Source organism: Muntiacus reevesi, chromosome 1 (genome assembly GCF_963930625.1).
Source record: "Muntiacus reevesi chromosome 1, mMunRee1.1, whole genome shotgun sequence".
NCBI classification, from domain to species: Eukaryota; Metazoa; Chordata; class Mammalia; order Artiodactyla; family Cervidae; genus Muntiacus; species Muntiacus reevesi.
This window is the reverse complement of record NC_089249.1, coordinates 224,144,566-224,162,283: the sequence shown is the minus strand read 5'-3', so window position 1 is coordinate 224,162,283 and position 17,718 is coordinate 224,144,566. Positions and strand designations below refer to the sequence as shown.

The window sequence follows — 17,718 nt, the reverse complement described above, 5'->3', positions numbered from 1 at the left end:
ACCTTGGGGTGCTCGCCCACTCACTGCTATAAGATCTCTGCTGGTTGGCAGAGTGGCTCCTACTGGGTAACGCTCTGCCCGGCATGTGGCCTTTGCACAGGGATAAGGGACTGGCAGTGAGCTAATGCCACAGGGTAAGAGTGAGGAAAGCAGAGGACAGTGAAGGAGAAGCTGAGCAGACAGAACAGGGGACTTAGAGGTCTGGGGCTGCTGATCAGAAGCAGGGGGAGTGGCTGACAGGGCCTGAGTGGGTAGAGAGGGGGCAATGGGGTGGAAGAGTCTCAGAGTTGGGAGCCGTGGGGTTGAGAAGCTAGAGGCTGGAGACTACAGCTGCCCACTCGGCTTTAGTAGGAGGTCAAAGAGACACAACCCAGGCACTGAAGATAGTAATGGTGTGTGACAATTGACAAGGAAACAGGCGGAGTGTGGGGGAGGCAGGGCCAAGTCTCCTGGGGAGAGCTATGGACACGGAAGCTGGGGGGAAGTTCCTACATGTCTGTCCTCTGGGGCCAGTGTCTGAGAGCCGCTCCTGCCCTCTCGACTCTTCTCAGGCCAGGTAAAACCTTTAATAAACTCTTGGTAATCAGATCCGGAGCCACAGGCAGTAAGTGAGGCCTCGTGTAGCCCACACTGCCAGCCCGGTTGCTAGGGGACACCAGCCAGTGTTTGTCAGGTTGATCGCTGCTCATCAGTGCTGCAATTTTTTTTTTTCTGTCAGCTGTGAACAACTCTGAGAGGCTGCGGTAGCCAGGCCTTCCTGTGTTGCCTGCCAGGGCCGAGGCCAAAGGCTGAAATATGAGGAAAGCACATCTTCTAGGCTAAGCATAAAATGGGATTTCATGCTGGTGGCACCATGACCCCGGCTCCTGCTTCTCTCAGCAAAAGTCTCGCCTGGCCTTGGGAGGCAAATCAGTCAAGGAGGACCCAGGATTCCTGGGCCTAGCCCTGGGCCCGCCCTTTCAGTCCCTGGAGCCCACCCTCCGAGCAGCCCGTCAGCTAAGGGTCACAACAGCAACACCAATCACCACTGACAAGGGAGGGTGGAGTGCTAAGCCCTGTCCCTGCCAAATGTCCCATGATTCAAGGTCAGCGAGACTCTTATTCCCATTTCACAGACAAGGAAACTGAAACCTGGACAAGTAGAAAGTGAAACTCAGAAGGCAGAGCTGGGCCTGCTCGAACTGGATGCAAAGCCAGGCTACCCACAGCCTCAGTCTCAACTCCTCCCCTGAATCCCCGATGGATCCAGCCCAAGCTGGCCTGGTGCCCAGTGACAGGCTGGACACTCTTGACTGTTGGCACCGGGCCATGGTCAGAGACAGAGCCTGCTGGACAGGCTGACAGTTATGGGTCTTTGCAGAAAGCCTCCCCCGTGGCACAGTTTTCAGCCTGCTTCACTCACTCAAGTCACCAACGCGTGGCGTGAAAGGTTCTGAGGCTGGACTGGAGTGGGGGGTCCACAGAGCACATGGCTGCCTAACTTCCTCTCCTCAGCCTGCCAGGGCTGTGTACTCAGCTGCTGCTCTTCAGCCTGGCTTGGAGGCTGCTGGAGAAGCAGGGACCCTCCTGAGCCCTCAGAAGCTGAACAGACTGCAAGGCTGGCCCTGCCTCCTCCTCCTGGGGGCAGAGTGGACTGATTCACACCTGACCTGGGAGGGCTCTGTGCCCCAACCAGAGAGGCCTGTGAGGTGGGGATCCCACAGCTGCCTCGGCATCTTAGCCAGTGACACCCTCAGCCCCTGGCCTCACCTGCACCAGCTGAAAACGGGGTCGAGAGGCTGGGGCACTGAGGAGGGAGTACTTTTGCCCAGGAAGAGTACAGAACAGAGAATAGGCCAACAACTCTCTGACGAGCCCCTCCCCTCTTCAGGTCCAAATTCAGCTCAACTCTAGAAAACACACGTTCCTCCAAGGTTCTCTCAACCTCTGAGCCTCACTGCTCATCAGGGATGGCACCACAAACTTCTCAGCTCCTTCTCCAGGATGATGGTTCAACAGGTGAGCCTGTCCCCTGACCTCCCCATGCAGCCCAGCCAGGGTCAGACACGTGCTGAGCAGCAGAGATCAGAGAGGTCAGACATGATGTGTCGTTTGGAAACAGGAGGGCTAAAGGCAGGGTGTGTGGACTGCAGACCCTGGGGGTGGCCTGAGGATAAGTGTGGAAGCAGCTCTGGTCTCAGAAGGATCTGTCCCTGAGGGCCCTGTCCCATGGGATGGGAGGCTGGGCTGCCCAGGGAGTGGTGACTGCAATGCAGGTGGCCTTGCTCTTTGTCTCGGGTGACACTGTGGACTCGTGATGATTTCCCCACCCCCCACCTTCTGGTTGCAGGCTGGCCTCCAGGCAGTAAGCTTCCTCCCTCCCAGGCCAACAGGGCCATTTCCGCTTGACCAGGCCTCAGGGCAGATGTATCTGGGGGTGAAGGAAGGTAGAGAAGCTAGGTCCAGTTTCAGAGCCTCCACCTCATTGCCCCTTACCCCAGTACTCAGTAGATGCTGAGTATCTCTAACCATTGTACAGCCTTGCCAACTGAGACACACCTGAGCAAAGTAGCTGCCTTAAGTCACACAAAGCCTCCAGAACGCTTCCACCCCTACCGCTTCCTAGTGTGGCCTGGGAGATTCTAGGCATGCGTGTTGTGTGTGTGTCCATGGAGGACACCCTGACATGACCCCTCATGCTCCAAAACCCTAGAAATGAGTCCCAGAGAGGAGAGGAGAGGCCAAAACAGCACCTGGGGTTCGGAGGACTCGATCAGGGACCTGAAACACCCTGCTTTATGCTCAGGTTGCCTCCAACTCGGGGGTGGGACTCTATCTAGAGGGGCTTTAGCTGGAGGAGTTGGGGAGGGATGTCAAAAAAGCCAAGTCTAAGGGCACACAACACAGAAGGCAGGACCCTCTCACCTGTTCTCTGGGAGGAGGAGGAGGGATTAGAGGCTTTTGGGGGGCCTCTGTGCTCTAGGAAAGCAACTCTCACTGGCCCCGGATCTCCACAGCCCGGCCTAAAACCATGAAGTCTGCACACCAGCCTTGTCTCACTCAGCCCCCAATGCTGTGTGCCTGGACCAAGGCAAGATCGCCTGCCACCCGGCACACAGCTGAGGGGTTCCGGCTGACCCACTCACTCCATCTGGGCCCCGTGATGCCACCTCCAGGGTGAGTGTTTGGAATCTGCAGCCGCAGCAGGACAGTCCCTGCTTAAAATCTTTCTGCAACTTCCAGAAACATCGTGGTCCACCCACCCAGCCCCACGCTTCACTCCATGCAGGCTGTTGCTGGTTTCTAGCCCAGTCTCACGCCCCGGGCCTCCGCTCACATGGCTCCCTCAGTCCAGAACCCCAGGAGCTGCACTCACAGCTGTCTTCCCTGCTGAGGCAGCACATGCAGATTATACTGATTTAACTCTCTTGTGATGCCCCATGCCTCCCCGGTCTGACTCTAAGCAAAGCTCCTGTGTTGAGACCAGGCCAGGCCCACAGAGACAGCTAGGGGTCAGATGCCTAGATCCTCCCCCAGCTCTGAAGTCTCCCAGCCTCACAGTCGTGGCAGGGCCCTCACCCTTGATCAGACCTGCAAAAGGGTTAGGACAAGAGGGACTTAAAGAGCCCAGAGCCGGATCCTCCCCTGTTCTGCAAACTCTGTTACTCCAACCTGTCCAAGATCCGGAGGCCCTCAGCACCTTGGCCAGAGCTCACCGTTTGAAACCTGGAGAGCCACGGCTGTGCCGGGGAAGTGAGGGAGGGGTGGAAAGGCCTGCTGGGACACCCACCAGGCAGGCAGGTGGGCGGGGAGCAGCAGGGGCACTCACTCTCTCCAGGTCCTGCCGCAGGTGCGTGAAGAGCTTCAGGCGGCGGTAGAGGACGTCCTGCTCCTGCTGAGCCAAGTTGTCCACCTCGTCCGTCTTGGGCGTCAGCAGCGGCTGGTTGGAGTTGGCTTTCCTCTTCAGCTTCCAGTACTGGTAGATGAAGTCGACCAGCGCCTCGGCCAGGTCAAGGCGCTCTGCCACCTCGGCTGGCTCTACCAGCTCATAGAAGTCTTCCTCCAGCTGTTGCAGCCGCTGCTTCCGAAGAGTCACCTTTTCCAGGTCCTCGCTAGCTGGGCTGGGCTCCACAGGCTCAGACGGAGCTTCACCCCGTGGGCCCCCATCAGTGTGCTCCTGGCAGAACGACTTGAACTTGACCTCATCGTTGTCTGCTAAGATAGTCCTCATTTCCAGGCTGTGGTCAAAGGCGCATGTGACATGGAATGCCGTGACGCAGGAAGGCATGGAACACTGGAGGGAGACAAAGAGCAGCATGAGGTATGAAGGGAGCCCTGGTGGGAGGGAAGAAGGATCGGGGGGCATCCCTCAGGGTGCCACTGGGAAGGCAGCATGCTGGTGAGACCCTAAACAAAACGGCTGCCAACATCCTGCGGGGTGTCGGGGGTAGGGGCCATGCAAGAGGGCAGGGGAGTTCTGGGGGAGCTGAAAAGGAATGGGGTACAGCATCACAAGCCCTAGGGAAATGGCAATAGTTAGGTGACTGACAGACTCTCTCAGGACGAGCTGCATTTCTGTGTGGACAAATGACTTTGGAATCTGAGACGTCAAGAGAGAGAGGCTATTGATGGTTCCCTGCCTCCTCTACTCCTACAACATCATCTAAGATGGGGAGCTGTGCCCCTCTTTTGTCCTCTGGGAAGCGGGGCTGGAGTTGGGCCCGTCTTCCTCTCTTGTCCAGGCAAGCATGGCCAACTCACGGCCTTAGTTGCCTGGGATGATGATTGTGGGCAGCTGCCAAGTGTTTCAGTGACAACCCACCAAAATATTAGTGAGGCCCTTTATGCTGCACTCACAAGCCATTCTGAGAATCTTACAAACGGTGGAGGCACGTCCAGTATTTGCAGTGACCACTGTTCCCGGAGACATGAGAGAAAGAAAGGCTGACCCTTCCACCTCCCAGCCGATAGACCAGGAGCATCAGTATCACACAAGAACTTGCTAGAAATAGGCAAATTCTCAGCCTCACCTCCCAGCCTACAGATTCAGAACCTCTGGGGGGTAGGAACAGCAGTCTGTGTTCTCACAAGTCCTTTGGGTCATACTGAGGCACCCTAGAACTTGGGAGTGGTTACTGCTAACAAACTAGCACAGCCCTGCCCTGTGTAGGGAGAGCCAGTCAGTTTAGCTCAAAGTAAAGTTTAATTCCTATTCCTCTCACATGTCCACCTGACATTGGAAGGGAAGTCAACGTCTTTATGAAGCTCAGAGGCACTTGCTGTTAGGGAAGCCAGAGTCCTTGGTACTATGATGGGGTGGTGAGCCTGGCTCCCCAGGCCTTTACCCCATGCCCAGTGATACTATGGATGGAGGAAGGTCCAGCAGATGGGGAGCTGACTGTGGTCCCCATCACAGGCCCAACAGTGGCTGTGTCGGCAGCACCGTGGGGAAGGCGGAGGGTGGTGGCAGCGGCCTGCTGTAGAGGGTGTCCCAGACGTGCCCCTTGACATAGCTGTAGCAGCCCCCTGAGTGGGTTCCCAGGCAGCAGCCGCGTACCTGGATGCAGGTGCCCGTGCACTCCTTGCAGAGGCTGCAGGACAGGGCCCAGCGGCTGGCTGGGATATGCGAGATCTTGGTGATGGGCTCCATCTTCTCGGGGCAGCCGATGCTGACCTGGGCAGGACACGGGGAGCTGCGTCAGGCCTCTCATCTTTAGCCGGCCTCCAGGGCTTACCCAAAGAGAGGACTGTCTGCTGGAACCAGGCGGTGGGCAGACAGGGCAGTGGGGGAGTCCCCAGTGGACCACTGAGCAAGCGTTAGTGTGTGCTCTCCAGTGGCTAGGCTTAAACAATGACTGGGAGAGCATACATCAGTGTGTGAGGCTGACCAAGTATATGAGTGCCTGTGACTGTGTGGGTCTCAAGACAGAGACATTTCCATGTGCAGGTGAGTATGTGTGCAAGGTCCCCTTCTCTTTTGTACCTCAGGCCTTTGTTAACAGCATCTTCAGAGTTATTAGAACTGGTGATCATTTTGCTTATGTTTCTGGGTGGCAACTATAGGTCCCCACAGCAGAATCTCTTCTTGGGGACTTCCAGGGCTTTATTGGCCAAGGGGGATGTGTCTTTGTTCAGCCCCTCCCAGGGGGACAGGCCTATAACCACTCGCATCTCCTGGGCACAGCCCACCCCTCAGCCTCTGAGGCAGAGCCCATGCCTGAGGATAGGAAGAGGGTCCCTGTCCAGAGATCCTGAACCAGAGTCCCACAAGTAGGTCCTGGTTGCTTCTCTGTGTCTCTGCTGTGCCTTGCCCAGGGTATACTCAGAGGTCATCCCAGCCTTCAAGATGCGGATGTGGGAGCAAGCGACTGCTGCTGACATAACCACCAAGATCACAGAAACCTGCGAGGTGGGACGCAGCAAGGACTTTCAGACTGCAAGCCCAGGAAAGGGAGGGGCCGCCTGCTGACCGGGCCACCTGGCTTGCTTCCGGGCACAGGCAGCATTGGAGTGGGGCCTCATTCTGGCTCAGGGCACACAGCAGGGGAAGGGCTGAAACGTCAGCGAATGTCAGCATTTCACACATCAAATTAAGATGGGAGTTCAAGGCCTCTGCTCACTCACTGTGGGCCCAGACCACCCATAGCCCCTCCCCTCCATCCCAGTCACAGTCCTACTACCCAGTTTTAACCAGGCTCCCCACCTGATTTCCTTTTGGGTCATTTGGCTCACTTTTAAACAAATGCTTTCCTTTGCTTGGGGCCACTGTCTAGATCTGGGCAAACCTATAACCTGCTCTCCCCTGACTTCTGTCCAGCTCGCACACCTACCACCTGGATCCCCTAGTGGCTCAAAATCCCATTTTCCCACGGAAACCACCACCGAGTTCTGCGTAGGTCCAAGAGTAAAGTTCCCTGTGGGCTGCTCCTGAGTTCTTCCCAAGCTGGACATTTGGAATCTGCCATTTCATGTAGCCCATCACCTTCTTTTCCCAGTGCTCTGCCATCTGGGTTCTGAGTTCTGTTCAGACCCACTTCCCCATGGCTGGGCCCCAGGGCCACCCCACCCCCACCTCTGCCCACCTCAGGAATCCACAGGGCACAGCTGACGTGCACCCACTTGGTCCCACTTCTAGTGGGCTTCAAGGCTCCTCCTCGCTTCGGGCAGAGCAGGCACTTCGGCTGGACACCCAGAGCACATGTCCGGCACAGCCAGCTGCCTGTGGGCACCTTGAGGATCCCATAGCATGCCTGGGGAGAGAGCAGGGAGGACACAGGTCAGAGGCAATGGCCAAGGTGCGTCTGCAGTGTGCATTCAGCTGCAAACAGTCCTAGCCCCAGCCCATACTGGGAGCTACAGAGTGACGCTGCTACTCAGCCCCACCAAAGACCTCCTGAGGGACTGTAATGCAAGGGCTCCAGTGAAGCTCTGTGCAGGCACTGTGCACTGAAATGTCACCGTTTCACAGTCCTCTGTGAAAGGGCTCAGCTCTGCCCTCTGCTGGGAGGACAGTCACTGCAGCAGAGGTTCCTAACCCGGGATGGATTTCAAGGGCATCCATGAACTCCCTTAAACGGAATACAAATTTGGGTATGTATGCTGCCTTCGGACAAGGCCCAGAGCTTTCGTCTTTTTTCCCAGGTGTCTGTGATCCGGGATCCTTCTGGTCATGCCTAGGGATTATGGACCTAAGAGCTGCTGGGTGTAAGGGATGTGAACAAGGTGAATGGGGAAAGTGGCGTACCACCCAGCCACCTGCCACCCAGGAGAAGCCACTCTGAGCTCCCTGGGCACCATTCCAGCAAAAGTGGGTGAGGGAAGGCCTCAAAGTCAGGGCTAGAGTGGGTCCACGGAGTTCTAGTCAGGTCTTCCACATCTTCCATGAACTAGGTCCAGAGCTGCCCCAGACCTACAGCCGTGGGGCTCAATATCAACAGGGGAGCCTCGTCAGGCCGCACGTGGCTCATGATACTAATAATGTTAACAAATATGAACAGCCCTTACTGTACGGTTCTAACCAAATGACTCAGAGTAAGGCACTTAATCCTCACAACGACTTACTTTTATTTATACTTGAGGAAACAGCAGCTCAGAGAGGTCAAGAAACTGACCCCAAATCACACAGCTTGCGAAGGGCAGAGCCATAATTTGAAACCAGGTGGCCTGGCTCCAGGCTGTGCTCTGCATCACTACACTGTGCTGCCTCGTTGTGAGCTGAGGAGCAGAGGAGGACGGGGTAGGACGGTCCGTGGGCAGAGTCTGAGGGAGGCTGGCGGCAAAGGACAGGAAGACCATCCAATAGGCATTACTCAAATCTGGCCGAGGGGGCTAAACCCTGGAACCATGGGCACTCACACCCTTCCCTTCTCCCCACTTGCCCTTCTTAGGCCTGCGCCCACAGCGCTGCTACACCCCCACAGCCAGGGTGAGCGGTCAGGCAGGGGCCTGCCAGCATCACACAGCAGTGGCCATGGGGGCTGCCCACCTGGTGCACGCAGACGTTGCATTTGTCGCAGAAGACCATCTCGTTGCCATCTTCGCCCTCGGGAGAGCGGCACACGTCACAGACGACATCCTCATCGTACTCGATGCCCAGCCCCTCCTGCGTCTCGATGGCCCGCGCCATGTTCTGGTGGCACAGCGTCTCCAGCTCCTCCAGCACACGCTCGAGCGTCAGTTCGTCCAGCTCTGGCTTCTCTGTGAGGATAGCAGGGCAGGGGGTCAGAAGCCCAACCTCTCGGAGCAGGTGGACAGGAGCGTTTCTACCTGCACACTGTGTTTACTGTCTCCAGCCCCAGTTCCGTCGTCTGAAAACCGACTGGGTTCGACCATGCAAAGGCCCCGGAGGCCTGGTATGGTGCTGTGACTTCAGACCCTGCTGGTGACCACACACACACGCTTGTGTACACACAGATGCTATGAGGGTGTCTGTCTCTGGGATGCAGCCGCCGCCATGGGGAACCCACTGCCTGAGCTGTGTGTATGGGGGGCCCCTGAGAAGGTGGCTGAATCCAGCAGAGCTGGCCTTTCCTGGGACATGGTAGGCCTTCAGCCAGAAGGCCCATACCAGCTGACCAGCCCCATGTATCACGCTAGACTTCTAACTGCTCACTCACTCCTCATGTAACAGTCAGGCTTACTAAGTGCGTGGGTGCACGCTCAGTCATATAATACTCCCCCAAACCCTGTAAATGACATGCTATTACTGCCTCCATCTGACAACTACAGAAATTGAAGCACAGTAATCAGTAACACAGCAGGGACTTTCCCCCAGACCTGTGCAGTGCCAAAGCCCAGCAGTGGCCACTGCCATTCTGAGAGGTTTAGAAGAAAACCCTGTGTGGCCTGGCCCCGTCCCATTCTCACCTGGCAGGTCACCTACCCATCTCCTTGAGCTCTGAGTTGATGAGTTCCAGCCAGTAGGCATCAATCTCGTCCAAGTCATAGCGGCTGCCCCCTGGCCAATCAGGCTGGGAGCCCTCACCAAGTTCAGAGCCACTAGGGGACACCTGGGTAGGGGGGCCTTCCAACGGTGGAAGAATCCTAGGAATTCAAGAGAAGATATGAGGAGAGGGTGCCCTCAGCCTGCTACTCTTGCTGGCTCTGAGGGCCACCCCCAGGGAGCTGGCCAGCCTGACTGAGGGGCTAGCAGGAAAGTGAGGTGTGAGACTTTGATGCCAAGCAGGGCCTGCCTTCTTCCAGTCCCTCCTCCCACCTGCCCACCCTGCAGAGGCTGTAGGAGGCCATTCCCTTTGCCATCCTGGGCAATGCCCGGTGCCAGTCACTTTGGCACAAGTTGGATAGGGCCGGCTGGCCCCCAGGTCCTTCCATATACCCTTTCAAAGCTGGGGAAAGGCCCCCAGAAGCTCCAGCCCCTCCTCCACCAGTAGCCTCAGGGGACCCGAGGCCAGGGCTCCTCTGGGGTGAAGAGGATGCACCTGCTACAGTCCCAGGGTCACACTTCAGGTCAGCCCTCTCTCAGGCCATGGCTCTGCCTCGGAGGCAGCTTGCAAGGGTCCTGGCTACAGGGCAAGGTCTCCAAGCCCAGCTCCGCCACTTAATGTGTGACTGGGTAAGCCACTTAGCTCCTCTGCGCCCCAGAAAATGGACTAATGGTAACAGCACCTAGCTTCCAGTTGGCATAAGGATTAAATGGATGAACACGTGTGGAGCTCTTAGAACTGCGAGTGGCGTGTAGTAAGCGCTATATTCGTGTGAGTGTGTATTTTAAGACCTCTGGATATCACTTTGCTCCTTCTGAAATGGAATATGAGGGTTTTCTGCCTTGGGAGGGCATGGCTTCCTCTCTTGGCTCAGCTGTGTGCTGCCCCTCAGTTGCTAATGCCAGTTCAGAATGCCAGCTCTTCCCACCCCCTACCAGTTGCCATGGTTATTGCTGTGGAGCCTGGCCTCCATCTGGCCGGCCCTGCCAGGGCTGAGAGGCCCCTTACTTGCCCAAGAGGCCTCCTGGGGTCGAAGGCAGGGCTGCCAGGGGCTGTGACTCAGCGTAGACTGGAAAGGGGAAGGCAGGGCCAGGGGCGCACAGACATGGCACAGCTATGGGGAGGGCTCTGGGGCTTCAGTAAGAGCCCCGGGTGTCGGCAAGGGGGGCAGGTAGGATGCAGGGCGGGGGGCGCAGAATGGCCTCCAGGCAGGAGGGAGGCCCAGAGGAGACTGAGGGAGGCAAGGATACAAGGGAAGGGGCTTAGAGTCCCCTTCTGCCACACAAGATGCCCAGATCAAGGAAAGTCCTAGGCAACAAGAATGACGTGACGCCCACCCCCAATCCCAGACCATTTCAAACAGAAGCAATAGTATTTGCTTTGCAGGACTCTCAGTCCTACAAAGTTCTGCCTTGCCTTGGGAGGCTCTTATTTAAATTAACACATTCTTTCAAAAACATCGTCATTTTGTCACGACCCTGCTTTGTTTGTGTCCCCAGCATATGCTCAGCCTGGGGTTTGGGATAGCCCGAGCGCCCACCGCCTAATGGCCTAACTACCCACACTATGTGCTCAGGACGTACCTGGCCAGACCTCTTGGGGCCAAGATCACATTCCTTTCTCCGGGAAGCTGGGGTTAAAGGGCTATCAACAGACAAGGCATTTCCTGTGCTTCCCGGGGTGCTCATCGTCACCTGTCTGGCCTCTTCTGGCTCCGACTATGGAGGAGGCGCCCCTACCATGGGTGGTTTGACATCACCCTCAGTCAAGGCCTCAGTCTTGGCTGCAGCCAGTAGAACCGAGGTCAGCTGGGAGGAGATGGGTGGCTGGGCTGGGATCTGAGGGCGGGGGGGGGCGGGAGGCTCTCACTCCAGAAGACCAGATAGAAAACAGAGGCTGGTTTTGCCCTGGGCTGTGTCTTTCGGCCACCCCCGAAGAACAGTGCAGGCCCTCCTTCAGTTCATGATGTGACAGTGAGGGGTTCTCATTATCCAGAGATGTTTAGGACCATGAAGTGGGTAGACCTGCTCAAGGGCCAGGGAGGACTGGGCAAGAAGAGAGGGATGGAGGGGGCCAGGGAGGCAGTGGGGGAGGGCAGAGTCAGCAAGCCAGGGTGACTGGGGCATGAGACTCTCTCTGGGCCACACAGAGGCAGCCCAGGGCCTGTTCCTGTGGCTTGTGACTTCCTGGCCCAGCCCACAAGGCCCTGGCGGTCATGCAGGGAATTCCCCAGAATTTCCCAACTTCCTCCTCTATAAAATGGGGACAGCAGTGTGCCTTTTAGAGGGCTGATATGATAATTAGATGAGAAGATGAACTTGAGGCTCAGCACAGCAAGTTCTCAGGAACAGAGCTCCTGGAACAGTTCTGACCACGGCACCTGCTGTGCCGGCTTCCAGGTGACAGCTGTGAAGGTGGTCCGGCAGATGGAGGTGCCAGGCTGCAAGGAGACAGGGAAAGACGGGGCCCAGAGGTATTTCCATGGGAGCATCCCTCCCCTTCCAGTCTTATCCTCTCCAAAGAGCAGGATAGGCCAGGCGTGCCTGGCTCTGGTCAGCCTAGACCTGTGTGTATGTGGGGAATGTACCTAGAAGGGCCAGAGCTGTGTGAACACATGCTTCCATCGTGATCTCAACAGATAAGACACCGACTGAAGCCAAGCTACTTGTGTGGCGGCATCTGCAATTAATCACCCAGGCCAGCAGATGCTTCCAGAACCACCTGACATTAACATCGAGGACAGGGGACAAACTGTTGGGCCAAGCCTAATCAGGACTCACCCCTCTCCGCCCAGCTGGTGGCCTACCCTCTGCCTTGTTACCCTGGGCCCTTGGCATGTGAATTCTCAACTAATCCTCAGCACTACACTATCAGGCATATACTGTTATTAGATCCATTTTATGGAGAAGGAAACAGGTTCAAAGAGGTCAGTTACAGTTCTTTGGTCTGTAGAGTAGACAGGGTGAAGCTGGCTGGGAGCCTGACCCACGTTTTTGGCCCTGGGTGGAGGACATGTAAAATAAAGTGTTTCTCCAAACTCCACATATGCTCTCGTCCAGAAAGGCCTGGAGCTTCCCTGATTCTCAGAGGGCCAAAGATAACAGGCCTTGTGAGCCCAGGATGATAAACACTGCCCAATACCCAATCCTCACTGGGCACCAAGTGGGGCTTAGTATGTGCTTTGTCTCTGTAATCACGTGCCCAGCACAGGCCTGGCACCAGGCTGTGTGTCTGTGAGCCCATCATAGGTGTGGCTGCCAGGGAAGCATCAGTGCCAATGTCAAGGGAGGTGACAGCTGAAATCTTTGCCCTAGGCCCTGGCAAAATGGACCTAAGCGAGAGCCCCAGGGCTGCCAAGGTTGGGAATGGACTGTCAGTTAACATAAATCTGCCCAGCCCCGGCAGGCTGATGTGCAGGGGGGACGGAGGGCCAGGACAGCAGGCCCCTATGGCCCAAGACATGACTTGGAGGGTTTCCCAGGGTGCAGGAAGAAGCACTTGGCTGAATTCTGTCACTGGAAGCAAGGCCCACGGCCACAAGGCCACCTCCTGACAAGAACACAGGAGTCTCTCTGACCTACAAGACCACAAGGCTCCCGAGCCCAGAGAGGACTCAGCCCTGATCCAATTCTGATTCCTAGGAGGCAGCGGGCCCTCCTCAGAATCTGATCATAGCAACTGTTCTGTGGACATCTGGTGTGTACCAAGCACTGGATTTCCTGCTCCTAAGAACTCCTCAAAAAGGTTTTAAGAAGCCAAGAGCACAGTTTGTCCCTATTTTAAGGACTAGTTAGAGGTCTGGAGATATCCCTGAGAAGATCTTCTGGCGGGACCCAGTTTGGAATGACATCAAGCTAATCCACGGCCAGTTTTCACTGAGTGTTCGTGTGGGCTAGGTCTTGTGTCCAGGGCCTTCCACGCATCATTTCTCTACATCATCTTGACCACTGCATAGGGCAGGTGCTGTTGTTATCATCCCCATTTTATAGACAAGGAAACTGATGCCCAGGCAGATTACATTCCCTGCCCAAGGTCCCACTGAACTTGAGAGGCAATTTGAACCCAGGCTGTCTGGCTCCAGAGCTGAACCCAAGGTCAAAACCTTGGCCTTAGAGGTAAAACTGCAGGATTTCTGGAACACTGCAATGTCTTTTCAAGAACAAAAGAAACAGAATAGACACAGACTAGAAAGGAACCCCTTGCCTGGGCCCCACGCCTCCCCTCCCTATGACCCCTGGCCTGGGCCCCACGCCTCCCCTCCCTATGGCCCCTGGTCTGGGCCCCACACCTCCCCTCCCTATGGCCCCTGGCCTGGGCGCCACGGCTCACCTCACCACTGGCCCGGGAATGGCCTCTGCCCCCGCGGGCACCTGCACGCCCTTCTCCTGGTCCTTGCCTCCCCTCCCTATGGCCCCTGGCCTGGGTGCCACGGCTCACCTCACCACAGGCTCGGGAATGGCCTCTGCCCCCGCGGGCACCTGCACACCCTTCTCCCATTCTTGCCGCCATGGGTCTGCCAAGACATAGTAGTCATCCGGGCTGAGCTGGTACGAGTCTGGGATCTTCATGGCTGTGATCAAGTCTGTCCGGAAAACCTGTGGGGAGACAAGGTGGAGAAAGAATGGTTTCAGGTCGTCTTCAGGTGATCTGCTTCACAGCCCAGGGCAGGAAAAGGCAAATGCTAAAAGCCCACTCACTCAAAATGAGAATATGACACAAAAGCAGTAAGTACAATAACCCATCTTCCCTGAACCCAGCAGAGTGCTTTGCACACAGAAGATCTCCAATAAATGTTGAATTGAATTTACATGCTCAGATCTGCTCAAGGACAGAGTCTGAGTGATCGATAGGAGTGGACCTTAGAGGGAAGAGGAAAGACATGTGGGAAAGGCAAAAATACTGAGGAAAAAATCAGTTGGCAGAAAGGCTTGTGTGAATGCAATACTGCCATGAAGTGTCTGTTTAGGGAATTTCTGTTGAAGATTCAAAATTATGTTTGTTGTTGTAACCACAGCCACAAGTGTAAAAGAATCCAGGCAACTACATGCCGGAGCCTCAGGCAAATAGCTGAGGGAGAGGCCAGGCTTTGGGACAGCCTAGAGAACAGCCTCCCATGGCTCAGGGTCTCCATGGTCCCTGAAGAACAACGGTACCATATGTTCTATCCAGTGGGCGCTCTGCTGTGCCATGCGTTATATGACGGGGAAGGAGAAGCGTGTTGAATTCCTTCTCAACCAAGCCCTTCCAAACCGCCTGGGGCCAGGCCATAAGTGGACACACCCTCATGCTTTGGTTTCCTTGTGAGCACGTGCTCACTCGGGGAAACTTGGGGAAGCTTCTTTTCCCAGCGTTCTATCTGTGGCCCCCCACCCCAAAGCAATCCCCACGCCCAGCCCCAGGAGCACTGGCAGTGCCTCATCTGCCCCAGCTGCTTGGCCTCACCTGGGCCCCACCAAGGGCTGCTCTAGGACTTGGTGGCAGCTCTAGATACTATGTGACTTTCTTTGGTACCAACTTTCCCCGTGAACATCACAAATTAAAGGAGAGTTCACATCACAGAGAGAAGAGAAACCACTATAGGGAGTCCTCCAGGTTTCAGACCCGACTCCAAGCCCATTCCCCTCCCTGGAACACCAGCCTTCCAGGGTTGGTGGCCATTCACTGGTAACCTCTGCCTGCAGGAGGCCCCACCTGCTGGCTGTCTGTCTCACTTGAATCTAGGAGACAACTGAAAGGGGGCGCCAAGGGGGCTCAAGGCAGCGTCTTGCAGAAATCTAATTAACGTCTGCTTCTAGCCAGAGAGGGCCCTTGCTTGCAAAAGGTCAAGTTTCTTGAAGACTCTATTTGCCAATATAATTTAATTGTTAAGACTAACACCCTAACATTTAATTAGGGTGTCAGTGTGAAAAAATTAAAATGAGATTACGATTAAATGCTAATTACACAGAAGATGAAATGTGGCAAAGATTTCACAGCCCTGATAATTTGCATATCTTATTAGCAAGTAGCAAGACAACTGATATAAGAACATAAACTCAGGTAGTGGGTGCTTCTGTGGCGTCCTTCAGCACCCTCCCTTCCTCCGCTGGCTGGGGCCAGGTTATTTCCCTCTGGGGCCCCCTGTTCAGGACCCGGCAGGGGTAAACTGAACCCACAGCAGTCTGGCGACTGTCTCAAAGTTCTCCCAACCCTGGCAAGCCCTACGTGGTACATCTAATGCCCTGTTGCTCTGAATGCCATGAGGAACCACCCTCCAGGGAAAGCCTGTCATCTTGCCCCTTCCAGAGCCCAGTGTCACTGTGTGCCCCTCCAAAAAGGCACTGGTGAGTCTGAAATCTCTTGCTGTTCCCTTTTCCTGAGCTATAGTTCAAATGCTGCCTCGTGGGATCACCCTGATCACTCCAACTCAGGGTGGCCAACCACCCAACAGAGCCACTTTCCAGCCCGTGGTCCTGTCTCACTTCCGAGTATGTATACTTCTGAAAATTAACTGGTGTGTGCATGTTCCTTGCTTCTTGTCATCTCTCTTGCCACACCTGTCCTGTTATCTGCAACATTCTCAGGGCTTGGCAGGGTGACTGGCACATAGTAGATGCTTGATAAATAGTAACTGAGAGAATGATTAAATGAATGAGTGAATAAAAGGGCCCCTCTGGGGAGTTACCTGATAAGTCTGATGACCCCAGCTGGCTCCTTGGCAGTGCTTTTTGAACCCCCATGAACTGGAGAGACACCTCATGGATATATCCAGAGCTGAAACAACCCAAGTACGTGGAGCGAATGGAGCAAGAGGCAGCCCTGGTCTGCAGGTGCAGACAGAGTGCCAAGCCACACCAGTGGGGGAGAGGTGGCTCTGTCCTAGGAACAGGCTTGGTGCTGGGAACTCAAGAGCAGGAAAGGATCCCATGTACAACTCAGCTACGGAGATTCAGGAGAGAAAGAGAGTCTGGTCCCAAGAGAGTTGCAAGCTTCATGTGGTGTGACTGGATGCCACTGGCCCCTTGGGCAGAGGACTGATGGAAGCAGAGGAAAGGCAGCACCATCTTACAGGTACCAGCCAACACTTAAAAGAACACAGTGTGTCCAGCACCAATCTAATGGCTGTCCTTGAATTAAATGTTGGCTCCTATTCCAACTCTGTGAGGTGGATGCTATTATCATCCCTAGTCTACATTAGAGAAACCTGGGACTCAGGTCAGTTTAATAACCTACACAAGGTCCTACATGTTAGAAGTGGTAAAAGAACCCAGACAGACAACTCTGGAGCCATCCAGCACTCCTCTGCAATCTCGCCCCTCTTGGCCACCTGCTCACTGCCAATGCCCTTGAATTAACCCAAAGCCAAATCAAGGGGTTTCCCCAAAGGCTGGAATATGCAAATCAGATGGTGACCTCTGCAAGTTCCAAGTTCTCCAGTGGCTTTCTACTGTCTTCTCACTGCCGTCAGGACAAGCCACGACTGCATTAGTAGTCAGTCTCCCTTCCAAGCACGCCTCACACTTGGCACAGGGGAGGACCCCACTGGGACACATCTCCCTGCCAAAGTGGGGGCGGCCCGTTTCACCCTTAGGGTGTTACTCCAGCCCACAACTGCTCTAGGAAGGCTTCCCTGATGCCAGGCTGGGCTCTGGGCTTCCTCTGGACTCCCACAGCCCCTCTACTGGTATCCCTTGGTTTCCTGCCAGGTCTCCCCCACTGGAAGGTAAGCTCAGTGAGGTCTGGCCAGGCTACAGGCATCAACAGTGCATGCAGGGCCTGACACATGCTAGGTGCTAACTAAGGCTGAATGACTGAAGAGCCTCCCGCGGATCTGCCACCATCTTTCTGGGTAGCTGCCCGAGGATACAGCTGGGGACTCTGTCCCTTCCAAAGGAACCCCTGAATACCCATATAAAACCTGTCCACAAACAGGGCAACCCAAACATCTTTCTGTCTTGAATAGCCAAAGGTTGGGCTTCCAAAAAAAGGCTCAGTTATTCTCCTAAAATGCCTCTGAATTATTCACGAAAACTAAATAAATAATAAAATGGACACTGATGAACTGGAGGCCTTGCCATGGCAAGGAAGCTGGAAGCTAGAAAACAAGCAATTTTCTAAGAATGTGAATGTTTACTATTTTTCTCTTTTGGCAGAAGTTGACAAATTGTCTTTAAAGGTCTGCTGCCTAGCAACCAAGTTCTGCTGAGCTGCTTGGGAGACGTTAATTGTAGCTTCTTCAAACAGTATGAAGAATGTTTAAAGGTCTAAAACTCTAACCTAGTAACCAATGTGAGTGCCAGAGGTGCCAACGCAGCTC

General features: G+C 55.2%; 1 protein-coding gene across 8 annotated transcripts in view; it reads right to left on the bottom strand.

The window, feature by feature from the left end:
* The window catches only part of JADE2 (jade family PHD finger 2), a 50,985-nt gene that overhangs the window by 13,450 nt on the left and 19,817 nt on the right, over positions 1 to 17,718 (bottom strand). For all 8 annotated transcript variants that reach the window (XR_010660906.1, XM_065918568.1, XM_065918567.1 and 5 more), the window contains exons 4-9: positions 13,860 to 14,017; positions 9,362 to 9,522; positions 8,465 to 8,676; positions 7,062 to 7,229; positions 5,537 to 5,653; positions 3,809 to 4,273 (exon numbers count right to left, since the gene is read on the bottom strand). Coding sequence is in view for 7 of the 8 variants with exons in the window: in XM_065918568.1 (XP_065774640.1) it covers positions 3,809 to 4,273; positions 5,537 to 5,653; positions 7,062 to 7,229; positions 8,465 to 8,676; positions 9,362 to 9,522; positions 13,860 to 14,017 (1,281 nt within the window). In the remaining variant the exon portion in view is untranslated. The remainder of the gene's footprint in view (positions 1 to 3,808; positions 4,274 to 5,536; positions 5,654 to 7,061; positions 7,230 to 8,464; positions 8,677 to 9,361; positions 9,523 to 13,859; positions 14,018 to 17,718) is intronic.